The following is an 18270-nucleotide window of genomic DNA, read 5'->3' on the forward strand; positions in this document are numbered from 1 at the left end:
GCCAGAGTGCAAGCACCCACGATCCAAGTGGGTGACACGGACCCATCTCCAAGCTGCGTTTCCTTCCTTTGAGAAGCACGGGGGGGGGGGGGGGGGGTTGGGGTTTTATTTCTAGATCTATGTCTGGGTCTAGAGAAACGGGCATGTCGTTTTTTCCTTACACCCTGGATCGGTTTCGAAGTAAAAATAGCCTCGGGAAGCGGGAGGGGAGCTCAGTGGTGGAGCGCGTGCCTCCCACGTGGGCCCCGGGTTCCATCCCCAGCCTCGCAAAAACCAAAACCAGATCTCAGAGCCCTGGGGCTCTGAGGGCGCTTCTGAGTTTTGTGTTTTCTGGGCGGCGTGGAACGAAGGCCCAGTGGCCGGAACGGTGGAGAAGCAGCTGGGAGGCGCCGGGCTCGCTGGCCTGGGGAAGTTGGGCAAGGTCGGAGGTGTCAGCTGCTTCATCTTCCCAGTTTCTTCTCCTTTGTGCCATTTCGGCGTTGTGTCGCCTTTGCAGATCGCTCCTCTCTAAAAGCTCGCTCTCGTCACTTGTTCTCGAAGTCACTGGGACCAGTTCCCAGCCGCGAGGGGGTTTCTGCTTCCCTTGCCGCTGGGTTTGATCCCGTGGTCCCCGGACAGCTGGCTGTGACAGGCTTGGTGCTCCTGGGGGTGGTGGAGCCTTTGAGAGGTGGGGCCCAGTGGGAGGTCACTGGGGTCCTGCCTGTGGGACCCCATCTCGTTCTCCTTCTCCCATCTTCGCTTCACCACGTGCTCCCCACCACGCCGTGCTGCCTCGCCACAGGCCCAAAAAATGGCGCCAATCAACCAGAGTGAAAGCTGCAAAACTGCGAGCCAAGGAAAACCTTTCTCCTCCTCATGTGCAGTCTGCGTCCCCCGTGTCTGGGGATTCCTCAGCAGTGGGTGTGCCTCACCCCCGCAAGGTGCTGTTCTCGCGCCTTCACGGACACTGGTGGAAAACTGTTCAGAGTGTGCCGCTGTTCATTCTGCGCCTCCTCGTCCCTCCTCCCTCGTCCCCCACCCCTGCCACACCCAGCCTCCGCCTGCTTTCCTCCAGCTCGTCCTCTCCTGACAAATGGCCCCTCCTGCCCTTCCCTGTCGCCCTCCTTCTCATCGAGCGTCCCCATTCTCTCGCTCCACCTGTGTCTGGCACGTTGTTGGGTTTCTGACTTCTCACATTGGCCACTCTGCCCAGTGGTCGAGATTGTCCTCACGCGAGCCGGCCCACCACTGCCGTGGCACTGGCCGCCCCTCCTGTGGGGAGGGGTTCTTACGGTGACGGATTTTCAAGATCACCCTGGAAAATAGGCATTTACAGCTACAAAAGTTTCTTTAAGATGGTACTTTTGTTCTTAGGATAGTGCATACGAGAGTGTGGCCATGTGGGCAGACACGAGCAAGGAGAAGGAAACGCCCCAGCTATTAGCGTTCCTTCCCTTTCATGGAGGCCGATTAATAAAAGCCCAGCTGCCACCACACCCTGGACCTCTGATTAAGGTCGCAGCCCTAGGCTACGCACGATGGCACATACTGTGATCCCAGCTACTCAGGAGGTAGCGATAGGAGGATAGCAGTTTGAGGCCAGCCTGGACAACTTAGTGTGTTCCTAGCTCAAAAAAAAAAAAAAAAAAAAAAGCTGGGTGTGGTAGTGTACGCCTGTAATCACAGCCACCCAGGAAGCCAAGATCTGACCTATCAAAAACAAATGGAAGCCCCCCAGAAAAGGGCTGGGAGCCTGGCTTAAGTGGTAGAGCACTTCCTTAGTGAGTGTAAGGCCCTGAGTTCAAACCCCAGTGCCACCAGCAACAAAAAAAGGTAACTGCCCTGTATCCTCCTTACCCGGTCCCTCCCCACGTGGAAACCATGCTGACCAGTACACAACCCCCCGCTGGCACGGAACCCCCGGCCCCAACACCCACTGCGTGGTCCATACCAAAAAGTTACCAGTGTTGTGACTAGTGACCCCAACCAGCTGGATAAAAAGTGTCCCAAACCCCAACAGCTTCACTTCAAAGCGGACGGCCCCCATCTGAACTGCCCGCCTCACGACTGGCCGCACGCTCACTTTACTCGGAGAGCATTCCTTGCTCTCTTCCTATGCCTGTGGTCTTCTGCTGAGCCCGGGCCGGCGTCTTAATCCTAAACTTTGTTCCCAAAGAGCCAAGGAACGTCCCACTCCATTCACCTACAAGCTGGCCCTCTGCACGTGTGCCTTGCACACCGAAAAGGACTTTGCATGGTGGCTCACGCCTGTAATCCCAGCTACCAGGGAGGCAGAGATCAGGAGGATGGTGGTTCGAAGCCAGCCCGGGTAAAAAGTTATCGAGACCCCATCTCAACAAACAAGCCAGTATCCCACCTAGGCCAGAGGTGTAGGCCGGCGGATTGTGATCCAAGTCTGCTTTGGGCCCAGAACACTTGAGCTCCTATCTGAAAAATAATTAAAGCAAAAAGGGCTGGCGGCGTAACCCAAGTGGTAGAGTGGTTGCCTAGCAGGTGTGAGGCCCTGAGTTCAAATTCCAGTGCCACAAGAATACATATAAGTGTGTGTGTGTTGATATGGGTAGAAAAGAGTGTGTCACTGTTCCCTAACAGGACAGCACGGCAGCTGTCACAAGTAGTAATCTGGACCTCCAGGTAGGAAGGAGAGCTGTCCAGGCGGGTGGGATGCTACCCTATTTGGTAGAAGAGCCCTGACCCTGACCCCGACCCCGACCCCGACCCCGACCCTGACCCTGGGTTGGATGCTCAGGGCCTCTGGGACATGCGGTTGATCCACTTTCTGATCATAGGGAAGCAGAAATGAAAACAGCTCTGTGTTCTCCCGCGTGAACGTGAGCTCGTAAGCGCTGCCCCGAGGTTTTTCCCCGTCTTGGACAGAAAAGATGACAAAGGCGTCTGTCGTCAGGAATAAAGGGAACCCCGAAACTGCTGGGGTGACGGGGCGCCCATGAATTTTCAAAAGCACGTCTCCTCACTTCTGTTCTGGGTCCTCTGTGGCTTGTGGGCTGTTGGGGACATTTCAGTCCACTCGGGCCTTGACCTCGGCCTGGACGTGGTGTACAAATCCCACTCGAAGAGCCGGACTCGCGGTGGGGAGCCTGTGGGCCGAGCGTCCTGTTTGCTCGTTTTTACGGCACCGGGGTTAAACCCGGGGCCTCCCGTGTGCTAGCAAGGGCTCTGCGGAGCGAGCCACACACCCGGGCCTTTTGTTTCTTTTGGTGGCACCGGGATTTGAACTCAGGGCCTCATGCTTGTCAGGCAGACGCTCTAACTCGAGCCACTTCTCCAGCCCTGTTTACTGTTGGGTATTTCTTGAGATAGAGTCTTGGGAACTATTTCCCTGGGCCGGCCTCAAACCATAATCCTCCTGATCTCTGCCTCCTGAGTAGCTGGGATTTACAGGCGTGAGTCACCGCAGCTCACAGTCTGTTTCTTGACGTAGTCACATTTAGGCGACATTGCCCTTTCTGGAATACTTCCCTAGAAGTCTCCTTAGATGTTGGGATCAGGTGGCTGGGAACGCTCGGCCTCTGTCTAAACACCTAACCAGCTGTAGAAATTTCTGCCTTCCACCTGTGATTACAGGAGGGCAGACCGACCCTGGGGCCGCAGTCGCAGGTGAGGAGCTCGCCCAGGAGCACGGCCACCCCGCGTGGCGTGAAGAAAGCTGGAAGCCAGGCCGCACAGAGACTCAGAGACGGGAGTAAAACCAGAACTCATGCTTTAATAAGACACCGAAATGACAAAGGAGAGGCCAAGTGCCCCAGCAGTCTCGATAAAAATACGGAGTTCTTTGTACATGGCAAACTTTGTCATAGAAAAACACTTACCCAGCTGGAAATCATGTGATTTACAAAAACAAGTCCTGCAGGCCAGCGGTGGCCGTCACTGCATAAGGAGCGAGCATGTCAAGTGGGGAGGCGTCCAGGCGGGGCGGGGACGGGGACGGGGACAGCTCACGACAGGAGGGCCCAGCATGGTCGGGGCCCATCCACCACAGGTACAGTCACTTCCCGTAGAACAGAGCACGGGGTGAGATGGGTACACGCGTCACTTTTGCCGCCTCCCTAACCAATGACTGCGCACCAGGTGCCCAGCGTGAACCCGGACCAGCAGCTGCCACTTCCCGGGGGCCCGGCCTGGTCACCCGCTGGACGGTCCCAGGAGACGGGAGCGGGGCGGCCACCCGTGTGTGTAGAGTGTGGGTTCTAGAAGGCGGGTGACGGCAGGGGCACAGTGATGACGAGGGCAGCCTAGCGGCTGATGTGCTCTTGGGACTTTGGCGTGGTGACACCTCAGAGGTGAGGACTGAGGGTCTGAGACTTTGCTGCATCTGACAGAGGACGTGGGGCACTCCCGGTTCCTGAGCCAAAAAGAAAACTCCGACGCCATCTGCGGAGGGAAAGCAAAAGAGAAAGGACAAAGCTCTGCAGGTGTTCCCGTCCCCTGCCCTCCCCCGTGGGACGGGGCCAAGGGCTATTTATTTGGTGGCTCGTCTTCATCCACGGCCGCGGACCCGGTCCTGGAAGCCAGTCAGTCGCCTGACCCTCCTGGGCTGCAGAAACAAAACGGCTTCCCACCGCGTGTCCCCTCTGCTCTACTGGGGGACAAACTTGCTTTTAAAAGGCCAGGTTTCGGCCCAAAGGCATCGCGAGCCAAGAGGCAAAGTCAAAACTGTGGCACAGACGCTTGTGACAGCGTCTGCAAGGTAAGATCTGTCAGTTTATAGCCAGAAAGGCCACACAGCCTTCCAGCTGCAGCCTCTGGGTGACAGTCACCAGCGCCTGGCCTAGGCCGGGAGATGCTGGATTTGAAGCGCACGCTTTTGCCAGGGGATCCTGAGAACCCCGTTTTACATCCGTTTCTCCTGACAGGGACACCGAGACTGACAGTAGACGTAAATGTGACGACTCCGGTAGTTTGCCACTATTACTTTGTCAACTTCGTTTTCCCTTCCTTCAAACTTACTGTCTAGGACCAAAAAAAAAAAAAAAAAAAAAAAAAAAACCCCATGTCCCATTTGAGTCTTCACGATGAAATGTAAACCAAGCGCGGACTTCGGGTAAACCAGGTCGGCGCCCGCGTCCCCCTGGGGTGGAGGGGTTTTTGCGAGTGGTGGGCCGTGCCCAACGAGGGAGCGGTGCAGCCTGGCCGTGGCTCGGGGCTCCGGGGCACTTGGGAACAGGTACGGAGGTGGCCCAGCCATCCCTGCCTGGACTTAGACACTTGCTCTGAGGTTTCTTCTTTGTGGTCGGGGACCTGACTTTGTCACCTAAATGCACAGTGCTAGAGATTTGGCTTCATTTGCTACACGGGTACTCCATTAGCACGGGTCCCCTGGGGACACAAAGACGGCCTCAACCCCTGCCGCCTGTGCAGTCGTTCTCTTCCGGTGCTGGGGCCGGGGCCGGGGTGTGGCGTGCCGTGTGACGCAGCTCCAGGGGGACCTAACATCGATACACGGCACATCCCTTCTACCAGAGGACATCTGAGGGCCAGGTGACGCCCGTGTGTGGCCTGTATGTGCCCAGAGCGAGATCCCACCCATCTTCACGTCCCCTCGGGCGCTGCTGGTGTCCTGGCGGCCACGCGCCTTCAGGTGACGCGTCCTTGCTACAGGGAGCTGAGAACTTTCGAGCGATCTGAAAGTTACTTCTTAAACTCTCCAACAAAACTTAGTCCTAACGTGATTTCAACATTTCGTTTCTTTATTAAAATAAGTTAACAGTTACCCCTAACTCAACGCACGACCCTGGCCTCAGCCCAGCTGGTGACAGCTCTTAGGAAGTGAGATGCCAGCCGTTGGAAGGCACCATCTTGTCCACAGCGAAGACTGACTTCCTTGTAGCTGAGGACGTGGTGGGAGAGGCAGCTCTCGGGGCGGGGGGAGGCAAGGGACAGGGGACAGGGGACCGACCGGGCAGTGAAGGAGACCGAGGAGGTTTCGGGGCTGGCTCGGCCGAGGGGTGCTGGCAAAGCAGCTGGGAGAAGGCGAGTTCGTGTTTCGGTCTAGCTAGCCGTGGGAGACTTTTTAAAAATTTTTTTCTTTTTCTTAATAAGGAAACTGAGTAATTTAATCACTCCCCCCCAAACTTGGTAATTGCTTCTGGATGAGTATTCAAAATTTGACACTTTAAAAAACTTTTTTGAGCTTTAAAAAATAATAGCTATAAATGCAAGGTACTATTGGTAATAAACCAAGTCGCTTGTTCAGGTACAAAAAAGGCCAGCGATGCTTTAAAATCACAGAGCTGCGTTCGAATCACGGTTGCATAGTTCTAAGGTCAAGTTGGGCGGCCGGGAGGCCGGGACGGAAGCACATTTTGACGGGAGTTAGTTATTGCATGGCGGCCGTGGAGTTCCAGCAGGAGACCAGGCTGCTCCGACTCTGTCACGAAGCATTGGCGTTTTGGCGAAGGTGACACTGTCGTGGAGACTCCAACCTGGCGATGTCACACACCCACTCCCGCCCGCACCAGATAGCCCCGAGAGCTCTGCTGCACTTTTGGACGTAAAGGTCCTGCACTGCACAGGGACCACAGAGCTCCTGTCCCCTCCCCACCCGGGACCGAGCGCGCACGGGCACAAGCCTGTCGCAGAGTCGCACCAGAGACGAGAAGCAGGAGTTGAAAGGTAAGCATCTGGTGAGGTGGGCACAAATGCCAGGAGCCTCTGGCCCCGGCCCCTGGGAGTCCTGGCTTGTGGTGGATGTGACTCAGGAAGCCCACGGTGGCCGGTGGCTTGGCAGTGCCCCTGGCTCAGGGAGCCCGCCAGTCTGAGGGCTTGGCAGCTGTGCAGAGGCCACGCCAGACCCGGGAGGGCTCCAGGGGGCCAGGACCCCGTCTGTGCTGTGCGCTCCCAGGCGGGCGAAGGTACTTTAGCACTTGGAGGACGGGAAGAACCGTCCTGGGGACAGGAACTTGTAGCCATTGGCAGCGGGCAGTCTCAGAGGGCGTGTGGGGAGTGCGGCAGGAGGGCTGCCCGGCGGTGGCAGCGCTGAGGTCTCGGGGCGCCAGTGCCCGTTGGCGGGGACCTTGGGTGGCACCTCGCTTTGTGGCTGCAGAGACAGTTCCTTCAGCTCCAGCTTATCCGTCCCCTCCTCCTTCTTGCTGTGCCGAGGAGACAGGTTCAGCAGGCTGAGGACATCTCTCTTGGAGGTCATGGTGCCCGGCCCCCCGCGGAATGTTCTCGTGGGGTGCTGGGGAGCACTCTGCCAGAACATCTTCAGGTTGTGCACGGCCTGCACCTTCTCGTCCACGGCTGCCAGTTTCAGCTTGTCCCCGTCGGGGGCGTCGGCCGGACTCGAGCGGGCAGAGCCGGCAGACGAGTAGGACAGTGCGGGGGACGGTACGCTGCCCGCAGGGGACTGGTGGCCTGAGCTGGGGGATGCGTTCCGGGGCGACTTAGAGATGTGAGCGCTGTAGGGCGAGCTGGGGTACTTCAGTCTGAAGAGCGGCGGCTCTGGCAGGGGGCCCTGGGTATCGCATCCGGGGGACGGATGGCCACCGGCCGGGCTCGGGCCATCCTTGCCTGAGGCCTCCGAGGGGACAGGGCTGCTGTAGCCGGAGCTCACCTTGGGGAGGGACGAGCTCCTGGCGGGGGGCTTTGGTTTGCCAGTGACCGGGGAGGACTGGCTTTTCTGGTGAGAGAGGACAGGCCTGCTGAAGGCGCTGGTTTCTGACGCTTGGAAGACAGCCGGGCTGCTGGGCAGCGCCCCAGCGTCCTCACGGTCAGGGCCCTTGGCCGCAGGGCCACCGCTCCTCTGCAGCCGCTCCACCGCCAGAAGGTGACTCTGTGTCTCTTCCAGGATCCTCTGGGCCAGCTCCTGGGGATCCAGCTTGGCTGCGCTCTCCTCTTGGGACTTCACGGTGCTGTCGGTCTCGGTGCTGGACTGGTCGGACTCACCCGTGTCTGAGCTGGCCAGTTTGCCTACCTTCTGGAAGGGCGAGTTGGGGCTGGGGATCAGAGTCATCTTCACTGGGGAGTTGGGGGTGCTGACGCTCCCCTTGGAGCTGACGGAGGCCCTCGCGCCTCCCGGCGCCCCGACTTGGGGCTGCTTGTGGTCAGGGGAGAAGCGGGCCTTCCTGTCGTCGGGGTAGGTCACCAGGGGCTCCGTGCTGATGATGGAGAAGCCCTCGTACTCCTCCTCCTCCTTGCCGCCCGCAGGCCGGGCCTGGGGGGACAGCTGGCGGCGTGGCAGGGTGGCTCGCTGCGGGTAGGCGTTCTTGGGCCTGTCACAGTCCTGCCGTCCTCGGGGGCCCCCGCCCTCGGACCCCCCCTCGGGCTTGGAGACGAAGCTCATGGAAGAGGCGATGGAGCTCAGGCTGTAGACGGAGATTGCGTCGGAGGCGATGCTGTCGGCCCCAGTCGGGGAGAACGGGGGCTGCTGGTAGCCCAGGGGCAGAGCGTTGGACACGGACTGTGAGGACGCCAGCGACTCCAGGGAGGACGAGCTGTCCAGGCTGAGCCGCTTCGGGAGCTCTGTGGAATCTAAGCACAGAACACGGCCCAGAGAGCAGTTAGCGGCTGACACCCTGACGGACGCAGAAGCTCCAGAGTCACACAGACGCTGCCTCCTGCTGCATGGGGCCAGCCTGTGACACCTGTGTCCCCCACTGTTCAGCAACCCACTCAGGAGCCGCGCCTCCCAGCCCTGCAGACCCCTCGGTCTTTGTCCCCCACGGTTCTCCTGGAAGTCACTGGTGAGGTCCACACACCAGACCCAGGGTCCTCTGCCAGCTCTGCAGTGGACATGCCTGCTGTCACCGACCTCTCCTTCCAGTTCTCTGCATCGAAGTGACCACCCCAGGTTGACCTCTTTCCCTGCTGTGGACCAGTGTGCCCCCTTGCTCTGGATGCTGTCCCTCACGCCGTCACTGGCCTCCGGCCTCCCAGCCGGCGCCTGCACGGGTGTCTAGCGGACACTTCCAAACTGAATGTGACCGAGACGGATCGACCCAACCCTCCTCCCACTCTCCCGACCTCAGCAAGGGGAAGCCGTCCATCTGGCAGCTGTTCGAAAAACCAGGGTGTTCCCATGGACTCTTCCTGTCGGGGTGCAGATCCCATTGGTTCAAATGTCCCCAAACCACGGCCACCGTCACAGTGGCATCGGCTCTTCCACTGCAGCCTGCTTGGCCCTCTGACAGCCTGGCCCCCCTGCTCTGGGAGCCTCCTCCCAGGCTGTGGTCACTGTACTGGCCCCTTGTTCCGTACGCCCGCTGCCCTGGAGGCAAGCTCTGTGTGTTGTCACTGTCCACCCCGCGGACTGAAAGGTCCCTGAAACACAGCAAGCTGCTTACTGCCCTGAGCAATGTCTGACACACACAAGAAATGGCTGCTTGCTTTTCCGCCCTGTCCCCAATGTCACCCCAAGCCTGGCAGCCAGGAGGGGCTCTTACCAAAGAGTGCCAGCAGGGACTGCAGGGCAAAGTGCACAATCCGCCGGTTGGCTTGCTTTCCGGTTTTCAGGATCACTTCCTCCTGGCCGACTTCGCAGAGATCAAAACCTGGAGACACAGAAGGGAAATGTCTGTGGCCTCAGGGAAGGTTCCATGAGAACACGGCAGGGCCATAGGGCTCCTTGTACAACCTCAAGGGAACACGGGGTACGCCACAGAGCCTCAGGGCGGCTACCGGGTCTGGGTGCGTCCGTGTGGTCAGGAGCATGGGCAGGGGTCAGGCTGCCCCTCCTCTTTCCTGCCCTAACCCAGGCTCTGGGGCCGAGGCTGGAACACGACTGCCTCATTCTCGTTCAGCTTTTCCTGGGTGTCACAGAAGAGCCACCTACTCACGCTCCCCAGGACAGCGGGGCCAGTACTTCACGCAGGCCCTGGGAAGGTGGGGGGTCCCCCAGGTTCAAGGGCATCCCCATCTCTGCTGCCGAGGGCTCCGATGGACCACTGCGATGGCCTACCTACAGGGACCTCAGTCGGCCTCAGCCAAAGCCCAAGGCTGCTGCTGCTCCCCAATTCTAACGGCTCTGCTGAGACTCGGGGGGAGCGGCAGGACAGCACGAAGCTTCCAGAGCGGAAGAGGTTGGCTAAAGTGTCCGGGAGACACTTGAAGAGAGATTACAGCTGGCTACGGTGGCTGCACCTGTCGTCCCAGCACTTGGGGGGCTGAGGCAGGAAGGTTGTTTGAGCCCAAGAGTTTGGGGCCAGCCTGGGCCACACAGCGAGACCCTGTCTCTAAAAAAGAAAAAAAAGATCACAGCAAGGACAGGCAGCAAGGACCTCTCCCCAGGCAGAAGCCAGCCAGCTGCTGTGGCCCAAAACCGCGCGAGGGAGCCTCGCTTTCCTTTGTGACTGACCGAGGACGCTGGCCCTGGCCTGACACCGTCATTCCATGTGGAATGGTGTCCGCTACAGCCTGGGGCATCCTGGTTGCTGTGGGGTGTTTTCCCCTCCGAAGCGGAAGATAAACCGTCCGCAAAAGCAAGAGGAAGGTCTCAGAGTCCAGCATTTCAAAACGAGCGAGCGCGTGTGTGAACGTCAGGTCCATGGCAGGACACAGCCCTGGCCCTCAGCCCTGCTTGGTGACGCCAGGGCTGCTTCTCAGGTGTCAGCCGTGCCTTGCTCTCCTCCTGACTGTCGCTCTCCTGGGCGAAGAATCACTGACCCCAGGCCAGTGCTAGGACTGTGCTTTCCTTCTGCACTGCTCCCCAGGACAGAGCTGCAAAAGGGGCCCCCAGCTGTGGGGTGTGACAAAGACACTCCTGGGCTCTTGCTGCCGTCACCCTGAGACCGCCTACACCTGCGTGGGGTGGCTGGATCCCATGGGATGTGGGACGGCCTTCCCCACGCTTGTGCCCACTTGCTAGGCCACGCTGTAAAGTCACAGGAAAGAACCGATGTCTGAAAACAGATGGAGCTGCTCTAGATCAGGGGGGCTACAGGAAAGGCACCCAGGGCTGAACCCCCAGGCCTCACATGCCCATGGTGTCTACTTGTGTCCCTGAGACGAGAGCCAGATTGTCATCTTCCAAAGGCTGTCCCCATCTCTCAGGTCAAGGCCCCCAGCCTCCCAGCCCATCTGAACCTGGACCAAGCCATGGCTGTCCCCTTGGCCTGGGTCTTTCCTCCTGCCAACAGCCCTAGCCCCCGAGGCTGCCTGGGCTCCAGCCCTCCCTCCAGCAGTCCCGGCTGATGGTTGTCTGCTGCGGTTCTCCTTCAGCTCAGGCCTCAGATGCTGCTCAGGTGACTGTGGACAGTGGCACCTGCCTTTCCAGTTTTTGTCAGGACGTCGCCCAGGGTTCAGAAGGCAGCCGTGTGACAATGGCTCCCTGGTGTGTCACCAGGCACCGAGGGCAGGAGAGGGGCCCAGACCTCCCGTGGTGTTTACAATGCGTGCATCTGGAGCGCAGCAGCCATGTCCAGCCGGTCAGCCGTATTACAGGTGGAGTGGGGACAGTGCGAGCATCCTGGACTGGAAAGGACCTGGTCACACAGAGGTAGTGTCCACAGCTCTGCTGGTTCCCAACAATGGAACCATGTGTTTATAACTGTGTTTTTAAGCTTCCTTTGGCTCTCCATCACGGCTGCACCTCCAGTGACCCGGGGTCTAGCAGATTGCTAGTGAGGTGACAAGGAGAGGTGAGAGGTGACATCAGGATGTGGCGATGGGCGGAGCTGGGGGAGGGGCGTCCCTAGTGCCCCAGACTCTGTGACTTACTGTTCTCACGTAATCAAATATCTATGGAAACACGAGCTAAGACCCTCGAGTCTACCAGCTTCACCCAACAGAAGCCAGGAGGAGCAGCAGACGGGAAGGAAACGTGGAATCGAGAACCCCAAGGCCAGGGCGCTTCGTCCTACCGAGAGCCGCCAAGAACTCGTGACATCCCGGGAGCCGCCACAGCTGGACGCAGATGGAGACCTGGATGGGAGCCGACGCGAGGTCCTGCTCCTTCTCGCCGGCCTGGAGCTGGACCAGCACCTGGTGCAGCTGAGGAAGGGGACAGACGTGAGCTCCCGGCTGCCGTTCCCCTTCCCCCTGCCCACCTCCAGACCAGCCCTGCCTTGGCCTCACGTCACCTGTCACTGCCAGCGCTACTGATGACCCTCTCGTCTCATCTGTGCAGCCTCTGACACTCTTTTGAAAGTGCCCCACACCTCCTGCCCTGCTGTCCTCTGCGGGGAGGCCTGAGCTCTGCTCCCAGCCTCATGACTTCCCAGCACAGAGGAGGCCCTGGGGAGTCAGGGGACGGTCACCTCCCTTCTTTTGACCTTATGAATTTGGCTACCTTTGTGGCCTTTTGGACGGTGAGGAGCGTGGTAGAGAAACTGAATGCCCGGAGCCCAGCACTGGGGGAAGAGCCCACGTGACGCTCAGGTGGCCTCGTGGCGCGGACCTACGCTCTCCTTTCCTGAGGGTTCAGTGTGTCTCACCTAAGGTCGCCCTGCCCCTGCTGTTCTCGTGGAACGTGAAAGGGCAAACCGGGGACACAGAAGGGTGGACAGGAAAGGGGGAGCCAGAGCAGAGTAGGGGACAGGCCCCCTGGGCTAGCGACACAGGACCCCGGCTGGGGCTTCGTGACAGCGTGTGCACAGTGAGCTCAGAGCCACGAGGGGCCCTGGGGCGGGCGGGCGGGCGGAGGGGCTCACCTGACGACAGTCGCTACTTAACGTTGTACTTACCATTGCCACCATACTTTTAACAGCCTTCGCCAGCAGATAACAAGAGAAAGAGAGAGAAAGAGAGAGAGAGAGAGAGAGAGAGAGAGAGAGAGAGAGAGAGAAGAAAGTTTAGACTCAAGCACAGCCGTTACGCACACGAGCGGATCACTGCCGGCTCTGACCAGGTAGAGGAGTGACAGGCGCAGGGGACACACAGGAGAGGCACAGCCACGGCAGGCCAGCTGGCCTGGGGCTCGGGCGGGAAGCCTGACCAGCCAGCCCTGCCTCCCGGGGCCACAGCAAGAATCTCGAAGAGCGGGCATTGCCAGAGTCTGGGCCTCGCCCTGTGGGTGTAGGCGTGTGATTCTAGCTCTCTCTGCGGCACAGGCCTCTGGGTGCTGGGTGTGTCAGCATGCAGTGCTCTCAGTGTCTCCCAGAACGCGCTCGGTACACGAGGGGAGGTCAAGGGAGGTCCTGGGTTCTCAATCCTGCCTGGCCACAAGCCCAGGGCAGGTGACAGGCAGCCCCAGGTGCCATGGAGAATGCCACACTGGGGTCAGTCCCAGGAGCTGCTTCACCACCCCACAGTGACAGTGCTGACAGCTGCCCCACATAACCACGCGTACTCTTCTGTTACCTCCAGGTGACCAGGAGAAACTGTCCTGTGCCCTTGACGGGCTGGGACACCATGCAGAAGCTCTCCCACACCCGCGCCAACGCCAGCAGGAAGGTCCAGGTACAGACGAGCTCAGAACCAACCTGGGCAGGCCTGAACGTTACTAAGAACTGGATCCCCCCATCCCTGGGCTGGGTCCACGTCTCCTAGAGAAGGCAGAGGTGACCTCGCGCTCACTGCTATGCCCTGGCTGCCCCGTCAGGGTGGACTGGAGCTCCTGGAGCCATGGTTGGGGGTTGGGGGGTGGGATAGGGGTCAGTCAGCTGAGAAGGCTGGGGTGGGACACGGTGCAGGACGGCACTGTTCGGGAGATGCAGGGACAGCAGTGGCGCTGCGTGTGGCCTCGGGGGGCCTCCTGCTGGTGGGTCGGGGCTCGATGTCGATGTCGGAAGGATGCCGCAGGAACGGCCATCAGGTCCAGCCTAAGCCCTGCGGGTGGCTAACTCCCAGCCCCGTTTTCCCCTGGGATGGTGAGGAGCCCACAGTGCTGACGGGTCCCCTCTAGGGTCAAGTCACATTGCAGACACGGCCTGCTGCCTGGGCTCTGTGTCCGGCCCGCTTACCCGGCTGATGAGCTGCTCGCCTGTCTCTGAGGCCGTGATGAGCTTGCACAGCGCGTGGAGGGCCGGGGTGGGCAGACCTGGGCAGGACGGCGGGGCAGGGTTACTTGGAGGAGCCTCGGCCCCACGGTCCTGCTCCCTCCAGGGTACAGGGCGCCGTGTGCCTTGGCACTGGAACGTGTGCTCTGAGAGGACGGTGGGGGACAGGGGCTTGAGGGCCTGGCCCTGTGTCACACTCCTGCCTGGCCTCACCCCAGGATGCCCCGCAGTGCTCACGTGGTGTCACCCTGAGGCGAGCACCGAGGGCAGCCTGGGCACGTGCGGCGCGTTGCTCTGGTGGGCCGTGTGGCTTTGTCAGAAGCACAGCTGCCGATGACAACGCGCACTGCAGCTGGTGGGGGCCCAGCGCTGCCTCACGTCGCCGGGGAAGGTGCAGAGCAGGTGGCACCTGCTCACGTGGTTACCTCGCCATCACCCACGGGAAGATGGGATAAAATGTCTGCCGGATCTGTGGCAGAAGCCAGCTGAGACCCGGGTCACAGCTCTGATCCTGCGAGGATGTGGCTTGTCCCCCACTCTGTCCCGTCCCCCTGCCACCCACGGCCCACAGGGCCTGCTCACCCAGCAACGCCTGAAGAGTGGTACTGCACTGCTGGAGCCGCTCGCCGGGGTCAGAGGTCGGGAAGAAGACAGCCGCAGGCAGGCCGCTGGCCGGCGGGTCCAGCCGGAAGCCCACGGCGGTGAGGAGGGCCTGCCAGCCGGGGACACCGCCCACTTTGTTCTCGACACTCTGCTGGGACGTGTACATGGCGTTGCGCTGCCCGTTCTGGATGCGCTGCAGGGACTTCTCCACCTGCAGGGAGTCACACGGTGACCCCGGGGGCCCTGACCCGTTTCCCCTTCCCCACAGCAGACACTACGGCAACTTGCTGCCCCCCCCCCCAGCGCTCTACGGCCCCCCACCAGTGCTCGCCTGCCCCAGGCTTCGGCTGGTAGTGCCCTTCCTGCTGCCCCAGCACCTGTGCGCTGGCCCTGTCCCAACCTCCCCCTCTCTCCACTGAGGCTCCCCGCCTGTCCTCCAGCGTCCACGAAGCCGGCACTTGGGAGCTTCAGGCAGGAATGACACACACCCCCCATCCCTGCTGCCCTGCAGGCCTCTCTCCCACGAGGGAGAAACTGGGACACCACAGGCCCTGAGGAAGGCACACAAATCTTCCCAGATGTCACCTGAGCACAGCGCTGAGATGCTGGGTGTCAAGCTCCAGCAAGAGGAAGTGTGCAGCCAGGAGAAGCCAGCACTCCGGGCAGGAGTGATGGAACCGGCTGTCCCGGGGGCCCCTGGGGCCAAGGAGCACCAGGCCTGGTTAGAAGGTAGGGCCTGGGGGACACTGACACTGACTGGTGGCCCTGACACCTGCCCTAGGAGGTGAAGCCAAGAAGGAGGACCTGGCAATGGGGTGAGGGCCTCGAGGATGACGGTGGTGCTGCTGAATGCTGGAGGAGGCAGCCTAGCGGGTGGGGTGGCGGTGTGCTCACGCCATCGCCACCTGGCCTGGGGAAACCCCTCCAGGGACCCAGGCTTCAGGAATGGCCACAACTCCTGTCATGAAAGGGCATGGAGAGCTGCCACGCTCGGGCCCAGAGCCCTGTCACACAGTCCCCAGGGGACTGCTCCACCTGGATCCCAGCCCACTCCTCCCAGGCCTGGCCCAGGACCCTCCCCTCTTGAGCCTGGAACGAGCCAGGCTGCTGCCACTTCTGGCCTGCGAGGTAACAGTGGGGTGGTCACCTGTGTGCCTCAGGTGTGGGGAGAGCCTGTGCCCCCCACACACGTGGCTCTGGGAAAGGCCAGGGCTGGTCTCCCTGGCACTCGGCCCCGTGGTGGCCACAAGTCGAAAGGCTCGGAAGTGCTTTCCAGGCTGTCACCCGAGGGGAAGGAGGGGACAGGGTTTATGCCAACATTCTTGACTGGTAACATTCCAGTGTGTGATGGGCCTCTTGCCAGGCCCTAAAGATGTTGGGGGGCCAAGGCCAAGACCAGACTCTTCCCCAACCCAAGTTGGGGGCGGACCTCCCGCATCTGGCTGTGAAGTGACACCTGGCAGCCGCGGGCCCTGTGACCTGGAAGTGTCAGTCGCCTATCTCACCAAGTGACTCGCCCAAAGCCATCGCAGACACTGGGGTGGGCACAGCGCCCACCGCTCGCCTCTCCCCGTCCCCACGGCTCCCACGGGTCTCGGACGCGTGGCCTCACCAGGTGCAGCAGTACACGCAGGGCGTCCCGCGCGCGCTCCGGGTGCTGCAGGATCTCCGTGAGCGCCTGGCTGATGAGTGACGAGGGACTGTTAAGCTTCACGTCGCTCCCAATGAGCATGAAGCCTGGGGAGGGATGGCACGTCATGGAGGACACCCCAGCGGGCATCTGGAGACCCCACGGGCCCGTCCCCAACCCCCGGCCGATCCTCCGCCCTGCATTCCTCCACGTCTGTCCTGAGGCCTTGCGGGAGGGAACACACAAGGACCAACAGCCCGAGGGAGGCAAGAGGTTCCTGCAGCCCTAAAAGGGAGCAGACAGCTGACGTACAAGGAGCACCATGCACACGGTGTCCCTCTCTCTGTTGTGCCCCGCCTCCTTCCCCAGCGCTCCTCCTGGGACATCCTTAAAAGTCATTACCCCAGAACAAAGCTGTGACTTCCCTGCTATCCATCTGTCTAAGCCCCATTCTGCCCACAGGGAGGCCTGCCCAGAGGTGGGGAGCCCCTCAGGAATGGAGGCCAGGCAGGGGGCCAGGCTCCAGTGGTCTGCAGGCTGTCAGGAGTGTGGGTGACAGTTGGGGCCCAGTGGTGAGGACAGTGTGGGAACCACAGTCACGCCGACTCCTGCCTCTGCTGAAGGCAACATGGCCAAGGGACAAAGGCGAGGGCCACCAGAGTAGGCAGGACACCTGCCTGCTGGACTGGCTCTCGCTCTTCCCACAGAGGACACTGGGCTTCAGAGAGGGGAAGGAACCTGTCTTGGGTCACACAGCACAGCCAGGACATGACCCAGCTCCGCCCTGGGGCTGCCAGTGGCCACTCGTGGGGCTTTTCTCCTGCAAGGGGTTTTAATCGAGGCTCCATGGAAGGGGTCACCCAGTGCACGCTGACACCAGTTCTGCGTTCACCCGCTGGTGGCCAATTTCAGCAGCTCTCTGGTCCAAGAGGTGATCCTCAGTGCCCAGGGCGTCTCCCTGCCTCTCCTGTGCTGGCCTCCCTCCCTCCCCAGCTGCAGGATGGAATGCGGCCAGGGAGGGTGGCCCGGGGACCGTCACCGGCTGTCCTACCTGCCCAGTTGGAAGGGTGCGAAAACGCCTTGCTGCTCTGCACTGCTTTCATGGCCTCGCCCAGGGCGGCGCTGGCCTTCAGGCCGTTCAGCAGGGACGAGTAGAAGGTTTGGAGGAACATCTTGGAAGCGGCCACCGGCACTGGCCACAGAGCCACAAGGACGCACTGCACGCCAGCAGCCAGGAAGGCCCGTGTCAGCGCCACCACCCCGTCGGCGGTGACCCGGCTGTTGGCCTCCTGGGAGGAGCTGAGCACCACCACCTTCACCGGCAGCCTGAGGTCCAGGAGGTCGGCGGCCGTGAGCAGCAGCTCCTGCAGGGGCGGACAGTCCGAAATGCTGTCCCCATCGCTGGCGTCGTCCTGCACCCGCAGGGACTCGGGGATCGTGTAGGGGTGGCCAAACGAGCTCTTGCTGCCCCCTGGGTTGCCCTCCACACTGGGCGTGAGGACCAAGGCCGACAGCTTCCAGGAGATGTGGGTGGCAAAATGGACACACTCCGCCTGGGTCAGGGCGCTCATGACCCTCTCCTTGGTCGCCACGCTGCCCACCAGCGGCTGGCAGCCCAGCAGCTCAGACACCATGTAGGCCTCCTCCTCGGCCGAGGGCATCGGGCCCCACAGCCACCTGTCCATCACCGCTGATGGGAGCTTGGGATTGCCAATGACAACTGCCATGGACGTGGGGCTGGAGTACGTGGGTGGGGTCTTCCTCTGGGGACCCTGGGGCGGAGACATGAGCAGAACACCATCGGACGGCAGCACCTGCTTCCCCAATAACCTCGCACACCCCAACCTTTCAGCATCTTTTGGCATCCTGAGAGTCCTGTGGAGGAGGCACCGTGGGACAGGCTAGGATTGTGGGATGAATGCCAGCCTGCCACCTCTGGCTCGCCCAGACCCCTCTGTGTGGCCCTGAGTGAGCTTCCTCCCGCTCCCGAGTGTCGGGCTGAGAAGCTGCGTCTCCCCAGGTTAAGTCCTTCAGGAGCTCTGCGTGCTGAAGCAACAGTCCCTCCCTGCCACCTGACAGGATGGGGAATGACAACACCGAACCCCAAAAGCAGCGTGCAGGGAGGCCCTGCGGTCCTGGCCTCCC

The 18270-nt window shown here is 61.0% G+C and overlaps 1 protein-coding gene across 1 annotated transcript in view; it reads right to left on the minus strand.

Moving 5' to 3' along the window:
* Window positions 1–3704: 3704 nt before the first annotated feature.
* The window catches only part of Ttc28 (tetratricopeptide repeat domain 28), a 444103-nt gene continuing 429537 nt past the window's right edge, over window positions 3705–18270 (minus strand). Inside the window, 8 exon segments of the mRNA XM_074060812.1 lie at window positions 3705–8490; window positions 9402–9509; window positions 11817–11946; window positions 12639–12662; window positions 13857–13933; window positions 14475–14706; window positions 16108–16232; window positions 17177–17897. Of these exon segments, the coding sequence (XP_073916913.1) occupies window positions 6878–8490; window positions 9402–9509; window positions 11817–11946; window positions 12639–12662; window positions 13857–13933; window positions 14475–14706; window positions 16108–16232; window positions 17177–17897 (3030 nt within the window). The 3' untranslated portion in view covers window positions 3705–6877.

The sequence above is a fragment of the Castor canadensis genome, chromosome 18 (genome assembly GCF_047511655.1).
Source record: "Castor canadensis chromosome 18, mCasCan1.hap1v2, whole genome shotgun sequence".
NCBI lineage: Eukaryota > Metazoa > Chordata > Mammalia > Rodentia > Castoridae > Castor > Castor canadensis.